Here is a 24,447-nt window from a genome sequence, read left to right as displayed (position 1 = left end):
GAAGCAAGCAGAGGGATGAAAGGGAAGGGAGGAAGAGCTGCAGAGAGCTTTAGAGCAGCTTCCTACCTGCGGAGAGCTTTAGAGCAGCTTCCTACCTTAAACCTTCAGCTTGGCGGGAAAGAACCTTTATTGTAGGTTTTGCCCCCTGCCTGTACCACCTCTCCAAGCCAGCCAGCTGTGCTTTATCGACCCATGTAAGAAGTATTTTTACATTTTTGTAAATTAAAGAAACGGAAAAATGAAATTTGAAGGCATTATTGCAATATCATGAAAGATACCTGGAAAAACTTTCATTTCTTAACTGATGTAAATGTTCACTGAAGTTCTCTTTCTCCTTTAACTTGTTAATAGTACGTCTTAATTTGCTGTTGTTGAATGCTCTTGCATTCTAGGAATAAACTGTGTTCGGTCATAACATACTATTCTTTGGTATATTATTGAGTTTTAGTTTTACAGCTGTAGCCTTAAGTGAGACTAAGATAGGTCCACAGGTGTGTGCAGTCCCAACAAGACCGGTGCTCCAAACCCTGAGCTCTGGGGGCAACCCATGTGTAGTCTTTTGACATGCATTGCCACGAGAATACGTGACATTGATTTTTTTTTTTCAATTTATTTATTTATTTGACAGAGAGAGATCACAAGTAGGCAGAGGCAGGCAGAGAGAGAGAGGAGGAAGCAGGCTCCCTTCTGAGGAGAGAGCCCGATGCAGGACTCGATCCCAGGACCCTGGGATCATGACCTGAGCCGAAGGCAGTGGCTTAACCCACTGAGCCACGCAGGCGCCCCGACATTGATTTTTATAAATGCGGAAGAAAACTTTATAAAACATCAGATTTTATATTACTGTTTGAGGAAATACAACTTAATAATCACCATAATACTGCTCCATGAACCAGTAGATCTGATTTTTTCTTTTGATTTTGATTTAATGTATGACTGTGTCCAAATTTTTAAAATCATTTTTATTTTCTAACTATACCTCATTTATGTCATAAGAAGGTATGAATAGGTATGAGATAATTTGAAATAATCATATTTAATAATGGCATAAGGGCATGTTTTCATTTCCTGTAATCCCTTGTAAAATTGCTACTTTTTTCTAATAAAAATTTGAGTATTCAGTGTATTTTAGTATAGAATATAATTTTAGTTTAGAATATATGTCATGTTGTAGAATTCCTAAGGACAAATTATCATTTTTTTACCTTTTATTTCAGGGTCAGATAACACTAATGGATGTTCCAGTATTTAAAGCCATTCAACCAGATGTGAGTAGTTTTAAGAACTTTCCTTTTAAATATACAGAATGGTTACTAATAATATCCCACAACAAGTTTTAGAAATGTCACATTCATATTAGTGTTTAAATGTTTAAAGCTTTTGATGTGACTGTGCGTATAATATTCAGTCCTCAGAAACTCATGTGGCAGTCATAGGTAAACATCATTGAGTCATAGGTAGGTAGGACTGTTTGAATCATTTTGGTTGGTTAGGCTTCCTCTTAGACGGGTGAATAGACTTAGGTTGACTGATTTACCCAAGGCTTTGAAGCTTTTTCATAGGACATTGGGAATAAGAAACTGGGTTTCAGGACTCACTCCAGCAGTTTTTTTCCTTACATCTTTATTTATGACTTTTTACTATGACAGTGGTTAACATTTTGGAGAGAAAAGGGAGGATCATGGAAGGCATTTCTTACTTACTATACTTCTACCTGCTGGAAGCCATTTATTAACGCTCTGTGTGTGTGTGTGTATGCGTGCCTGAGTGTGGTAATGTCTGTTTTACTGATGAGAAAACAGGATGACAGCTTTGATGCACAGTTACGTGTAGGAATTGGGTTTTAGACTCTAAAAACTGATGCTTTTTCCACTCTTAATAAGTAATATAAGTATGATTTTGTACCCCAAAATTGAGTAAGTGATGAGGCACCTGGATGCCTCAGTGGTTAAGCATCCAACTCTTGGTTTCAGCTGATGTCATGATCTCAGGGTCTTGAGATCGAGCCCTGCATTGGGCTCCACTTTCCGTGGAGTCAGCTTGAGATTCCTCCCTCTTCCCTCCTCCTCTGCCCCTCTGTCCAGTCACATGTATGAGTGCACACATACTCTCTAAAATAAAATCCTCAAAAAAAAAATTCAGTATTCAGTACCATAAAATAGATAATTTTTTTTATATCTTTTGGGAACAAAATATAGTATATTTGTTGTATGTACAAGTAGTAGTGGCCCTGAACACTAATTATTATAAGGAGTTGGAGAAAACATCTGTGTCTTAGGTGGTATAGACAGTATTAGTCTTGTGACTTTAAGTAAGTTACTTAATGTCTTAGCATCTCAGGTTTGTCACTTACAAAATGAAGGGCTGGGCCTAAATGATCTCTGAGTCCCTTCATTTCCACAATTCTGTCTTTTCCTAACATTTACTCCATACCTGAGAATTGTCTCAGTAGAACCATTAGATTAGGGATAGGAGAAGCAATGTGTTCTACACGTAAAGCAGAAAAAGAAAATGGCTTTTGTATTTAGATGACAAAAACTGGGCGCCTGGGTGGCTCAGTCAGTTAAGCATCAGCCTTCAGCTGAGGTAACGATCCCAGAGTCCTGGGATCGAGCCCCATGTTGGGCTCCATGCTCAGCAGCCAGCCTGCTTCTCCCTCTCCTGCTGCCCCTCCCCGCTGCTTGTGCGTGTATGTTTGCTCACTTACTCTCTCAAATAAAATCTTTAAATAAAAGACAACAACTGAAACATTCATTTCTTCACATCCCTGAACAAAACAAACTAAATATTCTTTACAAAAATTATGCTTTCTTTGCCCTGAAATTTGGCCATCTTATCCTTTGATATATTTTTTCCTTTTGAATAAATGGCAGTGGCCATGTTGCTATTTCCTATGAGATTAGCGGTATCCAGTGGAAGTACAATGTGAGCCACTTAACGTAACTTTACATTGCCTAGTAGCCACGTTATGAACTAAAAATGAAACATGAAATTAATTTTAATTATTTTAGTTAACCTACAACATCTGAAACAGAACCACTTCAACTTTTGTAACATTATTGAGGAAGTCTCTAGTCTTTCTTTTTCCTCTGCTAAGACTTGGAAATTCAGTGTGTACTATATAGTGAGGACACATCTTTGCAGTAGCCATATTTCAGGTTCCCAATAGTCATTTGTGACTAGGAGCTTTGGACATTGAAGTTGTACATAATGATTACTGAAGACAGAGAATTCAAGTCAGTATGGGACTTTTTTATTTTCCTGGGACATCTAACACTAACTTGTGAAATTTAAAAGTGAACCTTAAAATTCCTTTGGCCCCAATCCCTTATCTAACTTAATACCAGTTTCCCTGATTTTTTTTTTTTTTTTTTAACATTCTAAGTGTCTTGTCTATGCCTTCTCTTTCTGCTCCCAACATCCCAATCCAAGCTGCCATTTTATCCCAACTATGTACCTCTTACTGATCTACCTGCATCTGCTGACCCTTCTGAAGTCCTCTCTGTCCAGCACCCATGGTAATGTTTTCAGACATCGAAATCTGTTCATATGATCCCTCTTCTTAAAACATTTTAGTAGCTTTCTGTTGCTCAGAGGATAAAGACAAACCATCCTAATATGGTCTACAAATTCCTCATAGTTTCCGGTCTAGCTGCACTGGCCTTTTAGTCCCTGTCACCACTGATCTTGTGCATATCCTGATTAACTCCTATTCATCCTTCAGTTCTTGGACCAAGTTTGACTTTCTCAGGTAAGCTTTTCTTGTCTTCCTGCAGATTCTCCTAGCACACTCTGCTTCTTCACTGGATATATCAGTTGCAAGTTTACACTAATGTTTTGTGATTCAGCAAGTATTTGCTGAGTGTCTGTTATATGCCAAACAGTGGTTTAGTTCCATGAGGTACAGCAGTGAACAGACTAAAATTCCTGCCCTGGTGGATCTTACATTTGAGTAAGGTGAACTAGATAGTGTGTCATGAAAACCATAAAGCAGCCAGAAGATAACAGAGAGGGAGGATGATGAGAGTTCCAGTTGTAGATAGGGTGGTTTCCGGAAGCCTTCCCTGGGAAGAGGCATCTGAGCCAAGACCAGAAGGAAGTGAGAGAGCAAATCATGGGTGTTTGGGGAAGAGTGTTCCAGGTAGAGAACAGCCATTGAGCTATATGAGGGAAGGGGGTAGTGAGGGCTACATGTCATCCAGGGTCTTGCAGATCTTTACTCTGAAAGAGATGGGAAGCTCTTGGAGGGTTTTGAGGAGTGGCAGTTTCTGACTGAGATGTTAAGTAGTTCTTTAAGTCACTTCTGACTGCTGACTTGGGGGTGGGACTGGTACCAAGACTGAATCAACTGTGAGAGACAGTGTGGCTCGGGTCAGGATGGGAGTCGAAGACGTGATGGCAAAGTTGTCAAATACTATGTGCAAGAGGAGTCAGGGATGATGCCAGACAGGGTTTTTGGCCTGACACCAGAAGTGTGTCATTGATACTCTGAGATGGAAAATTATTATTATTATGTTCATAACTTCTGGGGCTGCCATTCATCTAGAATATTATGTGCAATGCTGCCACTTGTGGAAAAAGGCCAGAGCAGCAGCTGGTGGAGGAAAGAGCAGGAGTTTAGCTTTGGACGTGTTTGGGTTTACATGTTTGTTAGAATGCAGAGTTAGGTAATACGTAACTGTATTACTGTCCAGGTTTCAAATGTAGTTTGAGAGAGGTCACTGTAGAGGTGTTTCAAGAGTTTACCAAGAAGGTGACTATAGATGGGAAGAGGGGTCCTAGTTAGTGTTTAGGTGGAACTAGCAAGAGATGAAAAAGCAACAGTGAGTGATTTAGCCGGAAAATCAGGTTATTAGTACGGAATTTGATGAGCCAAGTGAAGGAAGTATCTTTAAGAAAGAAGGAGTGATAAGGTGTAAAGAGTTGTTAATCATGTACTTACTTGATTAATTGCTTGCTGCTTCCACTAGGTTTTAAGCTACATGAGGGTGGAGACCGATAATTTTGCTTCTTTTATCTGTCTGACATGTGATGGGATTCAGTAGTTAGAATGAGAAAATGAATATAGTATTCAGTAAATACTTGTTCAGTGAGAGAATGTCTTCAGAAATTGAAGGAGTAACTATTGGAAGATGTGATGTAGCACAAAAATATTCTTGTTAGGTGTTAGTCTCATATAATCAAGATTACGTGAAATCTGGCAGTATAAGGAGAATTTCTTCATCTGGCAGAAAAATGTTTTCTAATTTACTATGAAATATTCAAGACCTACAGCAAGGCATAAGGACTAATAAGGTGAACCCCTGTGGACCCACCTAACCAGTCCTGTTGAAGCCATTCTGCATTCTCCCATGTTTGCTGTCCTCCCTCCTCCCACTGAGGGCCACCATCCAGTATTGGTCTATATCATTCCTGTGCAGTGAGCTATATTTCTCTAAGTATATGTATTCCTTAGCAGTAAATGCTGTTGCAGGTTTTTAATTTTTCATGTAAATGGTATCCTGTTGTTGTATTTAGCTTGCTCTTACGTTCATCATTGCTGCCAGCACCGATGGTAATATCCACACTCCAGCGCACTAATTCCTGAGCTGTGGAGCATCTTTGTTGTGGGATATCTTTGAGTTATTAACGACCACCAGTTATCTGAAATGTTTGTACAGATGTTGTTTGTCATGTCAAAACTCTTGCTATTGACAAATTAACAGATAAACCATGAAGTCAGTCTAGTGTATTAATCTTTTTTATTAGCATAAATGGTGGTTACCTCATTATATAGTTACTAGATTCACTAAAGAATGAACACTTTTGTTAAATCAAAATTTAACCTCAGACATTATGAGAGAGTTATCCCTGAATCTAATAAATTTATCTTGTGATGCGTTTACCCATTATGTCAGGGTTTAAGTCCCTATATAACTTTATGTAAAACTTTTTTAAAAAGCATGTATATGCTTCATGAAATTTTAAAAGCTTTTTAGTTATTCACTGAAACTGCTAATCAGAACTCACTATTACATGTACATATTCCTGTTATTTATTTCAGGTGGTAATTCAGGTTTTCTAAAATGAAATCTGTACGGAATTTGAACTTCGAAGAATATAGCTTCTGAATCCAGCCGTATGGCTTGGTGATTGAGTGTAGGTTGGTGATTGCACCAGCCAAGTCTCACTCGATTTTCTATAATAGAGGCAATTTCTGAGGCACCTGGAACTTACTGAAATATATATCTCTCATTAATTCAGTTCCCTAAGTAGACCTGTAATTCCTACCAGTTCATGGAATTCTGTATTCCTGTCTTTTGTGTTAAGTACAGTTTAGATGAACTGGTTCTACCTAAACTTGTTCTTTAACCCACTGAGCCATCCAGGCGCCCTACCTAAACTTGTTCTTAACTTGTAGGAAGAAAAGGGCACCTTGCAAAGTGCAGCCACTGTCTCAGGCTCCGGCCACTTACCTGCACAGTGCCTGTCACACAGCACACTGCGGAGTTGCTCAGGGGGAAAAGGAAAAATTCCACGCCTTTTATTTCACTATAGAAACTATCTCTCTTATCTTGGAACTGGCACAAAAAATTGTTTATGGTATAGGGACTGTCCTTAGTCATCAGTAGAATACTGGCTAAATAAAGTCACATCTTGAAGAGCAGATCTGAATCAAACAAATGCTAAGTCTGGTTTTTCTCCAACCCTGTCTCACACTTGAAGTTATCTCAGATCAAAAGAAGAAAAAAGAACATTTTGGTACTTTGTTTTCTTAGCTTTTTGTTTTATGGTCAGAAGAATGGAAAACATGCTTACCAATGAAAAGAATTTAATGTTACAGGAAAGTTCATCAGTGATACAAAAAACTATTGGGTAGGAATATAACTACAAGAAAAGGTGTGCTCCAGTTTCATTTTTAAAGATTCCCTGTCTGTGTGGTGTGCACCATCTGTCCATTATTATTACCATTCAGAACCAACCCTAGGAGTCACTCTTCCCTTTTCTCTCCATCCTATTTCCCCTGTTCTCCAGTTGATTTTACTTCCTAAAAAACTTTTCTCTCCTTCCCCATCTCTGTCAACTCTGAACGATAGTTATTAAAAGAGTACCATGTTTTCATAAGGCTGCAGCTCACTGGCTCTAGAAATATGAGCACTCCTTAGTGTCTGTGCAGGATTGTTGGGCCTGAGACAGGTCTCAGCACAGCCAGTGCTTTCTGTACCGCCAGGTCCCTCTCCACTGGAACACTTTGCCCTGATTCCCAGAGCTGCTGCTACAGAAATCCTAAGAATCTTCATGTCCCCACTGACCCAAGCAGCATGGCCAAATTTGGAAGGTTCTATGGATGCTGATCCATCTCACACAAAATCCGCCTTTTCACGCTTCTTCCCTCCCCTTGCTAAGCAGCCTTCTCTCAGTGATGGGGAGAGTGTACAGTGATACTGTTGCCGAAACGGTCATTATAGTGATCACAAAAAGGAAAAAGTTTAGCAGTTTGATTATTTATATTCTACCATTGGTAATGGGTCCTTACAACTCTTATTTCCATGGAGTTTTGTATCTCTCTCTCTTTTTTTCTTTTGTTTAAACCAGTTTTGGGCACAAATTGCCATGTATTTTGCCACCTCTTTTTTTAAAAAGATGTTTATTTATTTGACACAGAGAGAGAGAGAGAGATCACAAGTAGGCAGAGAGACAGGCAGAGAGGGGTGGGGAAGCAGGCTTATCACTGAGCAGAGAGCCCCAGGCAGGCCTTGATCCCAGGACTCTGAGATCACACCCTAGCCAAAGGCAGAGGCCCAATCCACTGAGCCAGCCACGCACCCCTCTTTTTTTTTTTAATCAGTGTCTAACCTTCATAGCTCTAAATGGGTGCTCAAAATTTTTTAATTATTTCACCCCTTTGAATCCCCAAAGAGAATTTTTAGTGGCAAAGCATAAAAGCAGGGAGTCCGAAGACTTGCAGTTTTTTTCAGCTTTGCCATTTATAGATTGTGCCATTAATAGAATCTATTTCAAATCTTTGGCCTTTTTAAAAAATGACTGAATCTATGAAGTAAAGGATTTTGGACTGTTGGTTCTTCAGAATACCGTTTAGGTCTTCCAGAATTCCTGGAAGTAGGATTGTTTTTATTGGTGACTTCAGAGTAAAAGTAACAGTTAAGGGTAGTTCTCAGTCAGTAATAAATATAATTTTGATCAAAGCTGCAGGAGTCTTAAGCAGATGATCAGGGTCTAGTGATGGTCATGAGTCAAGCTCTTACAGATTGGGGGGTGTTACCCTCTCACTAGATAAATTCCACAAGGGCAGAAACTTTGGTCTTCTTTGTTCACTGATGTGTCTCTAGTGCCTAGAATAATACCTGTTCAGTATTTGAGTTTGTTTAAGTGACCATTCCAAGGCTTTATACTGTAGAGCTCACAGACATGTCATCTCCCAGTGTTCATCATGTTTGGAATCATTTCCAAATGATTCCAAACAAAAGTCTGTTACTAGTCCAAGATGTGACTCATAAAATAGCGTTCTTTCTATGGAAATAGGAGTTTTGGTTTTTTTCCCCCACCCACAATTAAGAAAATTTTCAGGTTTTTTCCCCTAGTATGAATTCCTTAATGCTTAGTAACAGCAGATTACGGATTTTGTGCATGCACTTATTTCTGGTGTGAATTTTCTGTTACTTAGTTGAAGCTCAGCTCTTGTTAAAGTTTTTCCGTATTTCATACACATAAGGATTTTCTTGGCATGATTTCTCTTTTGATCATGAAGGTTTGTTTTCTTTTAGAAAGCTCTGACATGTTTATAGGGCTTCCCTCCAGTGTGAGTTCTTTCATGTTGAAGCAGTGAGTGTTATTTTGAAGGTGTATTACATTTATGGGTTTTTTGGGTCTTGTCTATTACAAATTCTCTCATTCTATAAAGCTTATATTTGTTCTGATGACATTGGTATGTTTATTACATCAATAGGGTTTCTCTTCAGAATGAGTATTTTATTACTCAGCACAGGATGTGTTATGACAGAAAGTTTGCTTGCAATCAGATTTTCTTTCTAATCGCAATTCTCTGGTGCTTTTGATCATTCATAAAGGGTGAACTGTGCTTGAAGTCTGTACTGTCGTCATTACACACTGGATAATGTTTGCCTCTTCTACGAGGTCTCAAGTGTTCGTAAAGAGTCTGGCTCTGACTAAAGGTTCCTGACATGTATTGCATTCAAAGAAGAAAGTTTCACACTTTACTATAAAGTTCTAGTAAGTCATTTAGATTATTTCAATAAACAGACATTATATACAGAGCACAGATAAGGCTCTCATGTGTAACTGGGATACACTAGAGATTGAGGAAGAATGGTGGTGAAATGAGGAAAAGTACATAATAGGTAATTCTGACTCTTATTAAAACATTTCTGAAAAACTTAAAGTTGATATAAAGTTGCTATTTCTGACGATATATTGAAGGCCATTCTGTATGCTAACATTTTTGTGTATGTTAGAGACTAGAATCTTGGCAACATCCCAGGTTCCAAAATCAGGAATATCATAATTCTGTGTTATTGTTGTTTTTTTATTGGAAATTATCATTTGCGTTAGAACTAAAATGTAAACAATTCATGAATATGGTGGGAGGGTTGAAGAAAACAAAGAAGACATGAAAGATTTGGAATTTTCTGTTACAAGCAAGGTAGAAACTCTTCTGTATGTTACATTATTGCGGCTCATCACCATGAGTGTGGTGTAGTAAGTTTAGGCTTAGAATAAAACCAGAGAAGGAAGGGGGGGGGCATTGTTGATTAGGGGAGTGGGTGTATCATGGCATCAGTGGTAGCAGAAGGTAGCTCCTACCTTTATCTCTGCTATCATTCTAGGGACAGCTATAATGTGTCAGGAGGAAGGCAGAGGGGGAACAGAGGATGTGACTACATTAGAAAAGAAAGATATTTTTGATTTAACATAACACATTAAAGTTTTATAAAGTTTCAGAACTTTATTTTGTTGATTAAAAATACAGGAATCATAACGAGCACATCATCTGTGGTTGAGACTTTTTTCTAAATAGCCATATAGGCTGAATGCTAATGGAGATACCATCTCCGTTTAGAGCTTTGCATCTTTTGAGCATAAGAGTACCTTAGCATAATGACTTTATTCTGTGTGTCAGCTGTACTTCAGAGAAACAAAAAAAGGTCTTCTTGCGAGGATTCCCTGCTCCCCACAGTCTTTTACAGATTCCATCACTTTTTCTTTTCTTCTCTCAATCTCTGTCTAAATGCTGGTCTATATTGGCCTTTTCTCTTCTTCTATCTTTAGGTATCCCTACAACATCACCCTTAGAGCAGTCCTTTTAAGAGTGTTGGAACCTACAAGATGAAATTTAGAGCAAGAATTTGACTTTACAGAACAAACCTACAAGAGACATAAGAGAAGCTGTGGCTCCTGTGAAATTCAGTAATTCTTTCATAGGGTAGGTGGTCGTGAGTTGTGGTGTTTGCTCCCCACGTGCTTCCAAAATAAACTCAGTGAGAAATTGGGCTTCATAGTTTCATAGCTCAGAGTGAGCCCATGAGTATTCTTCTACATAATTCTTTCAATGGCCATTTAAAAATTGCATTTGTATCTTTGAATTGCTGTTAGATTTCTTTCTGCTGCCTGATTTTAAAATTGTAAGTTAATCCATTTGAACAACTTTTAAGAGGTATCAAGGCTGGTGTATTTCATTAAGCTTTTGCTAAAATAGAGGCTTACTTACACAGTGTACTTAAATCAGTCCTATTCTTAAACCAGACTCCTAAAAAAATCGTTTGAGTCACTAAGCTTACTTTTTGGTATTCATGGAGATGTTTTAGTATCTAATAGCCCTTGCCTAGACTGATATGCTGTCTAATACAAGATACCACTGGTGGGAGAATTTATTTCTCAGATCGTTAATAGTGTTTTTTGGAGGAAGATCCTGGAGTCTGAGACAGAGACAGAGACAAAGGGAAAAGCAAATTTTTTTTTTTCCCTCACAGAGTTCAGTGGCTTTTGAGAAAGAGGTGGGGCAGGGCAAAATTCCTTTAAGACTAGCTAATATAAGTGCTGGTCAGGATTTAAGAAGAAAGTAATGGGTTCATTCCTGGAGTCCCAATGCAATTCCAGCTCATTAAATGAGATTTTTTTTAAAAGATTTTATTTACTTACTGGACAGAGAAACAGAGAGATCACAGGTGGGTAGAGAGGCAGGCACAGAGAGACAGGGAAGCAGGCTCTTCGCTGAGCAGAGAGCCCCATGCGGGGCTTGATCTCAGGACTGACCCTGAGACACGACCTGAACCGAAGGCAGAGGCTTAACCCACTGAGCCACCCAAGTGCCCCATTAAATAAGATTTTTATTGTTGTTGTTTGACTTTTTATTTTGAGGTAATTACAGATTCACTAGAACTTGGGAAAAAAATAGTATAGGGATATTAATTATGGATTCATAGGAAGTTGCAAAAATACTGCAGAGAAGTGCCACTTACCCTTCACCCAGTTTCCCCTAGAAGCTACATCTTAACGTATATGGTACAGTAGCTGGACCAGGGAATGGACGTTTGTATAACACATGCCTGTATAGTTCTGTAACATTTTTTTCTATGTATAGTTTTGTCTAACCATCACCTCAGTCAAGATACAGAACTATTGCAATACCACAGTGCTTTCTCTCCCTTGTGTTAACCCTCGCTAGTCAGCTAGTCCCACTCCTGCTCACTCCCCACCATCCTTAACTCCTAGAACCACTAATCTGTTCTCCATCATTATAGTTTATTGTTGTATTAGATGTGCGAGTAATACAGCATCATCTCAAAATGGAAATGTTTTCTGAAGCAGAAGCTACTGTTCTAACAGGTTTTAAAAAACCTGCTTATGTCTTACATTTTCTAATTACAGATTTCTTTATTTTTTTTAAAGATTTTATTTATTTACTTGACAGAGATCACAAATGGGCAGAGAGGCAGGCAGAGAGAGAGAGAGGGGAAAGCAGGCTCCTGGCCAAGCAGAAAGCCTGATGTGGGGCTCCATCCCAGGACCCAGAGATCATGATCTGAGCTGAAGGCAGAGACTTAACCGACTGAGCCACCCAGGTGCCCCAATTACAAATTCCTTTAAAATGGAGGGGTCCAGTGGAATTTTCATCCATTTGCTACCAACTAATGTGACCATAGATTGATTCATCCCCACCTGCTTCCTGTCAGCTTAGTTAAAGGGACAAAGCATTTTTTTCCATTAAATTAATGATGTTGAAATGTTCTAAGTATTGGATGAATTTTTTATCCAAATTTTTATCCATTTTTATAATTTTTTATTTGAGGAGTCAGAGAAGCATTTGGAAGTTTTTAGTACAAAAAAAAATAAAGCTGTAGTTCATTGATACTTTTATCTGGATTCCTTGTTTATTATAATTTGTAATAATGATGAAGATAGGTTCAAAGGAGTTGATATGTATAAAGCACTTAATTAGTGCCTGGTGTACAGTAATCTCTGTTAGTGTTAACTCTTACTTTTACTGCTGCTGTTAAGACAGCTGTTCTCAGGCTGAAAAGGCCTTTCTAAACATAAAACCAGAAGATGAAATCACACAGAAGAGGACAATATAAGTATCAGCTACTTTAAACAAACAGAAACTAGGCCTCAGTATGCATGTAAAGAAGATTGGGAAGGTGTGTTTTCATAGATTTTCTCTTTGGTGGGTTTATAGTTGGTTCATGGCCCCACCCTCCCTTTTCTCTCTTTTTAACAAACGTAATTACTCTTACAGTTGGGGAAATTGAAGCAATGAAAGGGGATAAATATACCCAGATTCAGTAAGACTTTTAGGAAAATGACACTCGGTAATAGTATAAATGACTCAGTATTTCAGCAGGGCAGTTGGATGGGTATCAAACAAAACCTTGAAATAGTTCATCCTCTTTGACCTAGTGATTTTACTTCTAGGACCGTATATTTAGGAAATGATCAGAAATGTGAGAAAAGGTACAAGGATATTCATTAGTTAGAGTGTAGCCTTCTAACAGGAAAGTGAAACTCATTTTCTGTGTGAAGTTTCTTACTGAGTTTGAACTGGTAAATGGCTACATTACGTAGTTTGATAAGTATAGTATCAATTTGACACAGACACTTTGATCATGGCATTAATATAAATTTGGGAATAATATTAATTGGTGAAAAGCAATTCAGTATTTATAGATTTAATCCTAGGAAATTGTCCTAAAATATGATGTCTCTATATAGTTAATATATATTCATATAGTTAAATATTTTTATTTTTAGAACAATAATACTTTGTCGTGGTTAGATGTTTTTAATATAGTTATCATGTTTTTACATTCACATAATGTCTATCACTATTTTCTATCTATACAGGGAGGTAATGTGAAATGGGTATTTAGGCTCAGTAACAATTCTTTTTTTTTTTTTCTTTACTGTTGTTTTATATTTTCCTCCTGTAATTTCAAATCTGAAGGTTGTAATCTAGCTTTAGGTTTTAAAAAAGTTAGTAATTGGTATCTTCAGAGCACTTATTGCTTATCTACTGTGTTGAAGCAGTAATTGCTGTTTCTTCCCTCAGTATTCTTCTTGGTTACTCAGGCCAGAAAAGGGAATCGGCGTATCTCTGGATACCTCATTTTTGGCCTATGCTGTGTAGATCTAGTTTTGACCAAGGCCTGCCTGCCTCCAAAATATCTGAATCTACCACTTTTTTCAATATTCACTGATATCACGTCAGTCAAGGGAATAGTACTTGTGTTTTTGGAAGTATTATATCATCATAACTATTTCCTCCATCTTCCCCTTAGACTGTTTCTTTTTATTTCTGTTTCTAAATTTTATGGAAGATAAGAATACATCACATTTAAGAAGTCACATATTTCCATCATCCCCACCCTTGAGCTGCAAACCCATCCAGCGTCTTAGCTGTTCCTCCTTGGAGGAGTTTATGTCCAGTTTTCAAATAGTGCATCTAAATGACTGTTGTTTATAATTCTTAAAATTTTGGATATGATTTATTGACTCGGTACTGTAGAAGATGATTTCATAGTCTTACATTCTGTTCCCTTGACGTTTACACAGTTGACTTCCTCTTCTTTTTCGCATGTAGTTATGTCATAATTTTGACATGAATAAGTAATCATGGCTCAACTATTCTTTACAATTGAGCTGTGTTTACTTACTTAAATTTTGTTTTCCTTGAGCTAATAACTTACTTAAGCTTTCTCTGTACTGGTCACTAATTTTTCTGCCAGTGGTGAATATAGTGAATGCCTTCTCCGTGTGTTCAAACTCTTAGACATTGCTTCATCTTTGAGAGGTACCCTTCTTGTAATTTCTGTCTTCTTGCTAGTTAATGTCTGAGCTGTTGTTGTTGTTGTTCTTCTTCTTTTTTTTTTTTTTTTTTTTAATTTATTTATTTGACAGAGAGAAAGAGAAACAGCGAGAGAGGGAACACAAGCAGGGGGAGTAGGAGAGGGAGAAGCACGCCTCCAGCTGAGCCAGGAGCCTGATGCAGGGCTTGATCCCAGGACCCTGGGATTATGATGTGAGCTGAAGGCAGACACACTCAATTGACTGAGCCACCCGGGTACCGCTAAACTGTTGTTCTTAAGCTCTACTCACAGTTGTGTCCCAGGATCTCCTTTACTTTTAATCTGGGTATTCATAGTATTTCCTTTCTATGTTTGTTACTAAGTTTCCTGGATCCCATGTCTTCTTTTTCTTAATTTGCTAGTTTGTTTTAAGGAACCACATAATTCTGCTGGCTCTCTGAGAATAGGTACATATAAAAAAAATTCTCTGAGACTTTGATGTCTGAAAATCTCTGCAGTATATTTTCATATTTAATTTCACATTTTTGTTGGGCACAGAATTCTAGGATTTTGAAGACATTTCAGTTGTCTTCGACTTTCAGTGTTACTCTTGAGGTATGGAGGCCTTTGATCCCTTTTTCTGCCTGTAATCTATTTTTATTTTGCTTTGTTTTTTAATCTTACTGATTTATAATCCCTTAGTCTCTAATGCTCTAAACTTTTTGATGCTAGGCCTTGATTTTGAGGTTTTTTTAAAATTTACCCCATTATAAAAGACACAAGATAGGTCTTTTCCTGTCCTTAAGTTCTAGAGGCATTAAAAAAACTTTTTTGTTAAGCTGTTTTTCTCTGTTCTTGTTATTGTGCAGACATTGACTCTTATGGACTCTATAAACATAATATTTTGAAAAAACTTTTTTGTTAAGTTATTTTTCTCTGTTCTTGTTATTATGCAGACATTGACTCTTATGGACTCTATAAACATAATATTTTGACTCCTATTTTGAGTTTATTTTGTAAAAGATTTTATCACCTTTATCTCACAACTCTTATGTTGGTTTTTAAAATCTCCCTTACCATGTTTTTCATTTCTAAAAGCTCTGTTTTGTCCTCTAAATATATCCTCCTGTTTTTGCCTAATGGGAGCAATACCTTAGCTGTCTGAAAGTAATAGTTGTATGATTTTTTTTTTCTGTTTCTGTTTGTTTGTTCATTTCCTGCCCTAACTCAGTTTGCTCAGATTAGATAGATAGATTTCCTCAGATAGATTCTGTCTCTTTCTGGTGTGGTTACTTCATTACAGCAGGGTTCTTAACCTGCTTTGAACCTTGGACCCCTTTGGCACTTGAACAAAGCCTATGAAGCTGAACCCCTCTTTAAAAAATCAAAGGAATCAATTCTATGAAAATATACTTATCACCATATTTTTATAACTGTTTCATAGCAATATATATGTGCTCCCTTATTAACATATTAAGATACAGAGATAATGAGCTAATTTCAAACTAGTGGTAAGTATAAATGATATTTTTGGACTGTCTGTACCAACTATAGGGTGATAGAAAAATTTTTTATCAGTGACAAAAGTCACAGGTATTGTTAACTCTTCTGTAATCTGTACTCTGCATTTATAATAAAAAGGAATGTCGTATCAGAGATTAGTATAAAATAAAAATTTAATTTTTTGACATCCAGATTTAGTAAGCCCTTTGAATTCTATTGACAGACCTGGTCAACAGAATTGACACCTGGGGTGTCTTGATACCCCAGAGTATCAGGAACTCTTTTTTTTAGAGGTTTGATCACACAGTTTGGGAGGTTGGCTGTCAGCTCAGAGAGGTTAGGTTCTGGGAGCCTAACTGAAAGTTCTGAGTAACTGAATTGGGCTTGGCATCTACTAGGCTTCAGTATACATTGTAGGAAGCTCAACTTGCATTATCTGGATTATTTGGGATTCAAATCGCTTCAAAGAAGGATCCACCAGTTTCCCAGTAAAGTGTAACTCTAGTCATCTGTATGCTCATAGACAAGTAATTTTCCCTCTTACATACCACTAGTAGAGTTTGTTTTTGTGATTTAATTGAGTGGTTATAGTATTAGATATGTTCCTGTTAAATGGCTCTAGGAAAGGACACAACTGTCTTTTATGTTTCGAAACCTTTAATATAGTAAGAAAACTGAATTTATTTTTACTCATTTTTTTCAGGAGCTTTCAAGTTGTGGATGGAATAAAAAAGAAAAATACAGTTCTGCACCAAATGCTGTTGCCTTCACAAGAAGATTTAATCATGTGAGTTGCTTGTAAAATTTTGATAATTTTGTTTCTGAACTTCAGTTCCTTAACATATTTTCATTAAGAAGTAGTTTAACTTCTCACGTCAGTGCTGGAATATTTTCAGCCACTGTCTCTTCCAACATTGTCTCTCTGCATGATCTCTGTTTTTTTCTTCTGTAATTTCTCTTGGAAATTCTTTTCTACTCTCTTGCTATTCTTTTCTACTTGTGTCTTAACTTACCATGTTTTGTATGTACACCCATTCTGAATGGTTTCTTCAGATCTCTATTTCAATTCACTAATTCTCTTATAGATGGGTCATACCTGTTCTGTGTGCTTTTACGCTAGTGTCATTTTTAATATTTCTTAAATCATTTTCAACATTTTACAATATAATTTCTGTGTTATTATCCAAAGACCTGGGAGTACTAATTCTGTGTTATTTTTGCTGATCCTTACACAAGGTGGTTTTCTTATGCATTTTGTAATTCTAGATTGAGAGCTCGTGTTCATTTAAGCTTTATCTGTTCTGCATCTATGGGAATTCTGCTGCTGCTTAGTTTGAGGGTATATCTCTTCTGAAATGCTTTTGTTTGCTTTTGCTGGTACCAGAGACTATAATGACTTAGTTAAGTTCCTCATAAGTTTTGGTTGCAAACTTCCATACGTGGCTATAGTGAGGCTAGTTACAGATTCTTAAGAAAAACTTATTTTTCTCCATCTCCTGTGTTTGTCTTCCCCTGCCAGTAAGTGAATTGTTTTAGCCTACAGGTTCTTCAAGATCATAGCACTTTGAAGATCCCTTAGATAGACATCGTGTGGTAGAATAGAGATGGGCAACTTGTTTTATGTCTTAGGAGGAGTATTAAATCCAAAGCCCCTAAGTCACTGAGAGAAAATCCTCCATGGGCAGCTGCAGTGCCCTTTCTTTTAACCATAGCTTTGCCTTTGTTTCCTCCCCTTTTTCCCCTTCTTTTTGCCTCTAGGGGAAATCCTTTCTTTTGAGTTAGTCACACGTTTTTAAAAAAAAGAGTTTGTTGTCTTTAACCCAACATTTCTAGAAGTTGATAGAGCAAACAGTTTTTCAGGTTATTTGGTTCACTGTATTCCCCAAAATGAAGTGGATCAAAGTTCTTAAAAATGAGATTAAACCATTAAAATAGGATATAAGGCAACCATGTCTTTCACTGAATTTTATATTCAAGTTATATAGTTATATATGCAGATTTTTCTGAATTGCTCAGAATTTGTCATCATAGTAAAATTTTTTTGCCATAGCAAAAGCATTGTTAAAATATTCACAAATATGACTTTAGATTTTAAGGCTGTTATTCTTAAGCCAAAAAGTTGCCAGAGTCAAATATGTCATGTTGTACCAAAAGCCTTTATCCTTATTCCAGGTTACAGTTGATCCTACAGTCTTACTTAGTTGGTCCATTACTCTGTTAATTTCTCCGAGTAGCATCATAGGAGGTTTGAAATAGTAAATTATGAAAGAAGTTAGTCTTCTAAAAGGAATCTATCTGCCCGATTATTATTATTTTTTAAAGATTTATTTGAGCGAGAGCAAGTGTGAGGCGGGTGGAGGGGCTAAGGGAGAGGGAGAAGAAGACCCCTCCCTGATCAACGAGCCCAATACGGGCTTGATGCGGGGCTTAATCCCAGGATCCTGGGACCTGGAGCCAAAGGCAGATGATTAACCAACTGAGCCCCCCAGGCGCCCCTTGAAGTGCTTTTATAGACACATTTTCCTTCATCTGGTATTTGCTTGCCCAGAGATTCACTTCCTATAAGCAAGGAAAGATAAATGTTTGATTCTTCCCGTTTATTTAATAATTTTGAAGATAACGAATTGGTGTTCTGTCTTTCTCTAATAGTGACCAAGTAGTTTTTTATTTCTAATACCATTATGAACTCGTAAATTTAACTGCATATGATATGTGTCAACCCATTGCGGTTATTATCTTTATTGAAACTAATACTTCATTTTTGGCCAGTGGAAGTCTTTTCAAGTTGGCATTCATGTCCTTTGTCATGACCCTGGTAGTATTGAATAGTTTCCTTGCCATCGGGTATACAAATATGTTTCAGGTTCATTTTGTCCATTACCTGTCCCTGGCCTACAATCAACATTTCTTTAAAGTCCCGGTTTCTTACTGGGGGTAGTGGACCTGGATGCCAGGAATGCTCATTGCTGTCAGAATGACAACTCTCTGCCTTTTTCAGCAGCGATAGCTAGGATATCTGTGTATCATACACATAACATAGACATACAACTATTTAAAGATAAAGCATCCCATTAGTTCATATTGATACTTCTCTAATTTAGATTCAAGACCAGGGTTTTACTTCCAGCTCTTCTGTATTACATCCACATGTTCTTTCTTCCACACCTGGAATTCTGGTTTTCAAGGAACACAGGACATGATGCAGTACTCTATCATACACTCATTTGCTTTATCCTACATAATAAACAAAAGGCTCAGAATAATACTATTACCAATAATGTTCCTATAAACAGATAGATGTTTTGCAGATGTTCTGTTTTTATAATTGTACTGTATGTTGTCTGAGCATATGGGCATTATATAATGCACTCTCTTTTAGTCTTAGTTCTTTGAAAAAGTAGCATCCTTATGTTGCTGTTTCTCTAGGCATTTTGGTTGCCTGAAGCTCATTCTCTGTTACAGTACTCAGGAAGGACTCACTAGAACAGTAAGGCCAGAATTCTTGCATACTGACAAATTTTCCTGTCCTGTGTATAAAAATTTTTTTTCCTTGATATTATGTTACTCCTATTTTTTTCTTGACAGTGTTGCTGTTAAGAAGTCTGATGATAATTACATTTTCTTTTCCTTCAAAATTACTTGATCTTTTTGTCTCTGTGGTCAACAGATTTTTTCCCATTAATTTTATTGAACTGTATCCTACTGTTGGTCATTCTGGATCAGTATTCTCAGGTGTGGTTGGCTTTAGCTGGGTCTGTCAGCTGGAGAGCACCTACACTTAGCCTTTCCAGCATGGTGGTCTCAGGTAGTTGTACTTCTTACATGGTAGGTAGTTCAGGAATCCCAGACAGAATGTTCCAATAATCAAGGCAAGGCCTACATGCTCTTTTATGACCTTGTCCTGGAAGTTAGCATCAATTTCATTAATCTTCTGTTCATTAAAGTAGTCACAAGCCTGTTCAGATGACATGGAGGTAACATATACCCCAACTTCCAACGAAAAGAATGACAAAAACTTTTTGGCCATGTTTTAATATCTTGATGATATTAGTCTTAAAATTTGTCTCACATTAAATTTTTTTTAAAGATTTTATTTATTTATGTAGCAGAGATCACAAGTAGGCAGAGAGGCAGGCAGAGAGAGGGAGAGAGAGAGAGGTGAAAGCAGGCTCCCTGCCAAGCAGAGAGCTCGATGCGGGACTCAATCCCAGGACCCTAGGATCATGACCTGAGCCAAAGGCAGAGGCTTAACCCACTGAGCCACGCAGGCACCCCTATCACATTAAATTTAGTTAAGTCCATGATTATGCAGTTTAGATTGAGTTCACAGGTGATAATAGGCTATTTGTTGATCAAATATCTAAATATCTAAAGTATAGCTTTTGATATATTTTAGAGGTAAACTTTATCAAAATTAGGGATAGTTATTGCCAAATATAGTAACAAATACTAAGGTGGTTTTGTAAAATATATATATAAAATCTGAAATGTTTCTCTCTAAAACAGGGAGATGAACTGTGAGGCAGTGGCATTGTATTTTGCACTGTCATTTCTTACTAATATACCCTGTTTTTAGACTTACAGAAGTGTGAGCCAACTGATGGTGCTTTGATTTTCTTTTCATAGTAAATGAATTAAAAATATGTTACATTGTACCGTATGGTAAACAAACTACTTCGATCAGAGTGGATTAGAGCCTCTTAGTAGTGTTACAGATAGATCTAGTATGCCTTCGGATGAATTTTTTTTAATTTATTTTTTTTTTATTTTCAGCATAACAGTATTCATTATTTTTGCACCACACCCAGTGCTCCATGCAATCTGTGCCCTCTATAATACCCACCACCTGGTACCCCAACCTCCCACCCCCCGCCCCTTCAAAACCCTCAGATTTTTTTTCAGAGTCCATAGTCTCTCATGGTTGACCTCCCCTTCCAATTTCCCCCAACTCCCTTCTCCTCTCTAACTCCCCATGTCCTCCATGCTATTTGTTATGCTCCACAAATAAATGAAACCATATGATAATTGACTCTCTCTGCTTGACTTATTTCACTCAGCATAATCTCTTCCAGTCCCGTCCATGTTGCTACAGAAGTTGGGTATTCGTTCTTTCTGATGGAGGCATAATACTCCATAGTGTATATGGACCACATCTTCCTTATCCATTCGTCCGTTGAAGGGCATCTTGGTTCTTTCCACAGTTTGGCGACCGTGGCCATTGCTGCTATAAACATTGGGGTACAGATGGCCCTTCTTTTCACTACATCTGTATCTTTGGGGTAAATACCCAGGAGTGCAATGGCAGGGTCATAGGGAAGTTCTATTTTTAATTTCTTGAGGAATCTCCACACTGTCTGATGAATTATTTTTAATGATTTTTATGAGACTGACGTGCTACCTACTGCGCTAACGAGGCACCTTATTTTTAATGATTTTTAAAAGAAATTGTGAATACAGTTTATTGAATTAGAAAACATTACATGATTTTTTAAAATACAATCTTAATTTTAGAATGACTTGGATACACTTTTCTTTATGATATTTTGGGATCCTTCACACAGTTATGCTTGATGTAAATAAATGGCAATGTGGGATTACACAGCCACAGGAAAAGCATGCTGTAAGTAGCATTTTTTATAATGTCTGCTCTTAAAGCTTACCTAATTCTGCCACAGTGTCTCAGAATACGGCAAAATCACATGTATTGGTATAGTGTTTTTCTTCTGTCACTCCAATTTTATTGCATTCTTCTATTAGCTCTTTTCCTTCAAAAGTTGTTTGCTTTTACAAATGAAAAATCATAGTGATGTTTTTTTGTGTGTGGAAGTACATACATACATATATATCTGTCTCTGTGCACATACATATCTCATATGCATATGAATTGTATGCAACATCCAAAGATTGGGTATATAGCCAACCTGGTGGTATGCTGGGAAAGAGCAAGTATGGTTTTTTAACCAGCTATAGGTAGTTCATCAAGTAGTTCCTGTCATTAATTGAATCCTAGTGAGTAAGGAGTCTTGCCATTCAACTATGTTTCATTTTCATTTGCAGGTAAGCTTTTGGGTTGTTAGAGAAATTCTTCATGCTCAGACGTTAAAAATTAGAGCAGAAGTTTTGAGCCATTATATTAAAACTGCTAAGGTAAGAAAGACTTGTGTTTTTATTTTTTGAGTCCAGCCATTCAGTACTGTTTGTGAGTGAATATTTGCCTGTGACACCCTATTTACTATTAATTGACCCTGGAAAATAAGGCCTGATTGATTAGTATGTCAGTTTTTTCAATTGGGTGTCTGTATTCTTTGCCTTTTCTTTATTCTTCCTCTCCTCCTTCCTCTTACATCTTTCCTCCCTCTCTCAGAGTAGCTGGATTATATTATTTATTTGACTGGATAAGTTGGCAGAGATCAGATTATGGTAAAGTAGGATAGTTACAAAATACTGGACTCTTGTGCAGGTAATTGGGAAAGCCTTACAGGATTAAATAGGAAAACACGTACCAGTTATTTGCTTTTAAAATATATCACTGCCAACATTGTAGAGAATGATAAGACTTATTTATAAAAGAATAATATAAGGAAGATATTCACCAAATATGTTAGTTGAGTAGTTGTCGTAGGGCATGGGTAATAAATGCAGCAAGAAAAAAGGAACATGGACTTCAAGGATGGTCAGAATTTAGAGAAGAGGGTGAACAGGCCATTTCACAAGAGGATGCTATTACTTTATTAAAATGCACAACAACTCTAAACTTATGTTAAGTTCACTAAAAGGTGGCAAATTATAGCCACATTCTTCATCATTCTTGTGGTAAATACATAACTTTATGTCTGAATGAAAGTGGACTAAAATGAGCATACGATTTTTACAGTTTTAAATTATTATAATTATTGTAAAATTGTAATTGCTGTGAGTTGTAACACTTTTATATTTTCCTTGAACACCTGGGAACAATTACATTCTAACATTCTGTGGCACTAGGTGGCAGAGCTAGCTTTCCAAATATATTTTATGGCAGTGTCATAAAATTTATAAAAAACACTCTCTGTGATATGTTAAATAAATAAGGAGTTTTGGCTAACAAATTCATCTCTTGTTTTCTCCACAGAGTCTGAATTTGTTTTAATTTTGTGTATGTGCTTCACATGTTCTGTTCAAAACCACCAAATTCTGCCTATCAGTCTTCCTGTTAGCCTCCTCATCAAGTAATCATTTAGTACCAGCGCAGATTCTTAGACTTTAAGTTATTTTTGACAGTAGTTGCTTTCGTCCCAAGCCCTAGTAAGTTCATACTCTTTTTTTGTCATGCACCATCTCTTAAAATCCCTCTAATTTTGCCTCCCTCCCTTCTGTATTCAGTCTGTATAAAACTGGCAGGTCTTTTTCTTCTTTTAGTAGATTGTATCAGGGTTCTCTAGAATGGGAGGATGGAGATATATATATATATATATATATATATATATGTGTATATGTATATATGTATATGTATATATAAAATATATAAAGAAAATTAAGGAATTGGCTCCAGTAGTTGTGGGAGGGGGCTGGCAAGTGTGAAATCGATTGTAGGGCTGTTGGACAGTCTAGAAACTCGGGCTGGAGTTGAAGCTGCATTCTTGAGGCAGAATTTCTTCTCTGGAAAACCTTAGTTTTTGTCTTTTAAGCTGTTTCAGCTGATTAGGTGCAGCCTACCAGATTATCAGTGTAATCTCTTTTAATTAAAATCAGCTGATTATAGATGTAAACTATATCTATAGAATTGCTCCACAGCAATGCCCAGATTAATGTTTGATTAAATAACTGGGTACTATTGTCTAATCGAGTTTGATGAATAAAACTGATCTCAGAGACACACAAAATATTTATAAATAGATTAAAAGTAGCAAAAGAGGGCGCCTGGGTGGCTCAGTGGGTTAAGCCGCTGCCTTCGGCTCAGGTCATGATCTCGGGGTCCTCGGATCGAGTCCCGCATCAGGCTCTCTGCTCAGCAGGGAGCCTGCTTCCTCCTCTCTCTCTCTCTGCCTGCCTCTCTGCCTAATTGTGATCTCTCTCTCTGTCAAATAAATAAATAAATAAATAAATCTATCTTTAAAAAAAAAAAAAAAAAGTAGCAAAAGAGGGCGCCTGGGTGGCTCAGTGGGTTAAGCCGCTGCCTTCGGCTCAGGTCATGATCTCAGGGTCCTGGGATCGAGTCCCGCATCAGGCTCTCTGCTCAGCAGGGAGCCTGCTTCCCTCTCTCTCTCTCTGCCTGCCTCTCCGTCTACTTGTGATTTCTCTCTGTCAAATAAATAAATAAAATCTTAAAAAAAAAAAAAAGTAGCAAAAGAGTGGTAAGGTGGATGTCCATGTATTTACTGCCCTCTTTGAATTCCCATAGGTCTTCTCATAGGTGATCCCTACCCTCCCACTACAAAAGGAACTACTGCCCACAACGTTGTTTGCTTTTCTTTGATAGGTTTATATATATGTGTGTGTGTGTGTTCCTGAATCTCATATTGTTATATATGTCTTTCAGTGTTATTTAAATTATTTCCAAATTACATTTATACTTTTAAAAATTGGTTTTTGTTTTGTTTTAAAGATTTTATTTATTTATTTGACAGATGGAGATCACAAGTAGGCAGAGAGGTAGGCAGAGAGA

General features: G+C 37.2%; 1 protein-coding gene across 3 annotated transcripts in view; it reads left to right on the top strand.

The window, feature by feature from the left end:
* RALGPS2 (Ral GEF with PH domain and SH3 binding motif 2) overlaps window positions 1-24,447 on the top strand; it is a 163,059-nt gene that overhangs the window by 42,637 nt on the left and 95,975 nt on the right. For 2 of the 3 annotated variants that reach the window (XM_032317207.1, XM_032317206.1), the window contains exons 4-6: window positions 1,218-1,268; window positions 16,507-16,590; window positions 21,861-21,950. In XM_032317207.1, the coding sequence (XP_032173098.1) occupies window positions 1,218-1,268; window positions 16,507-16,590; window positions 21,861-21,950 (225 nt within the window). The remainder of the gene's footprint in view (window positions 1-1,217; window positions 1,269-16,506; window positions 16,591-21,860; window positions 21,951-24,447) is intronic. The other variant, XM_032317209.1, reaches the window with a different exon arrangement.

The sequence above is a fragment of the Mustela erminea genome, chromosome 17 (assembly GCF_009829155.1).
Source record: "Mustela erminea isolate mMusErm1 chromosome 17, mMusErm1.Pri, whole genome shotgun sequence".
NCBI classification, from domain to species: domain Eukaryota; kingdom Metazoa; phylum Chordata; class Mammalia; order Carnivora; family Mustelidae; genus Mustela; species Mustela erminea.
This window is presented reverse-complemented; position numbering and strand designations above follow the sequence as displayed.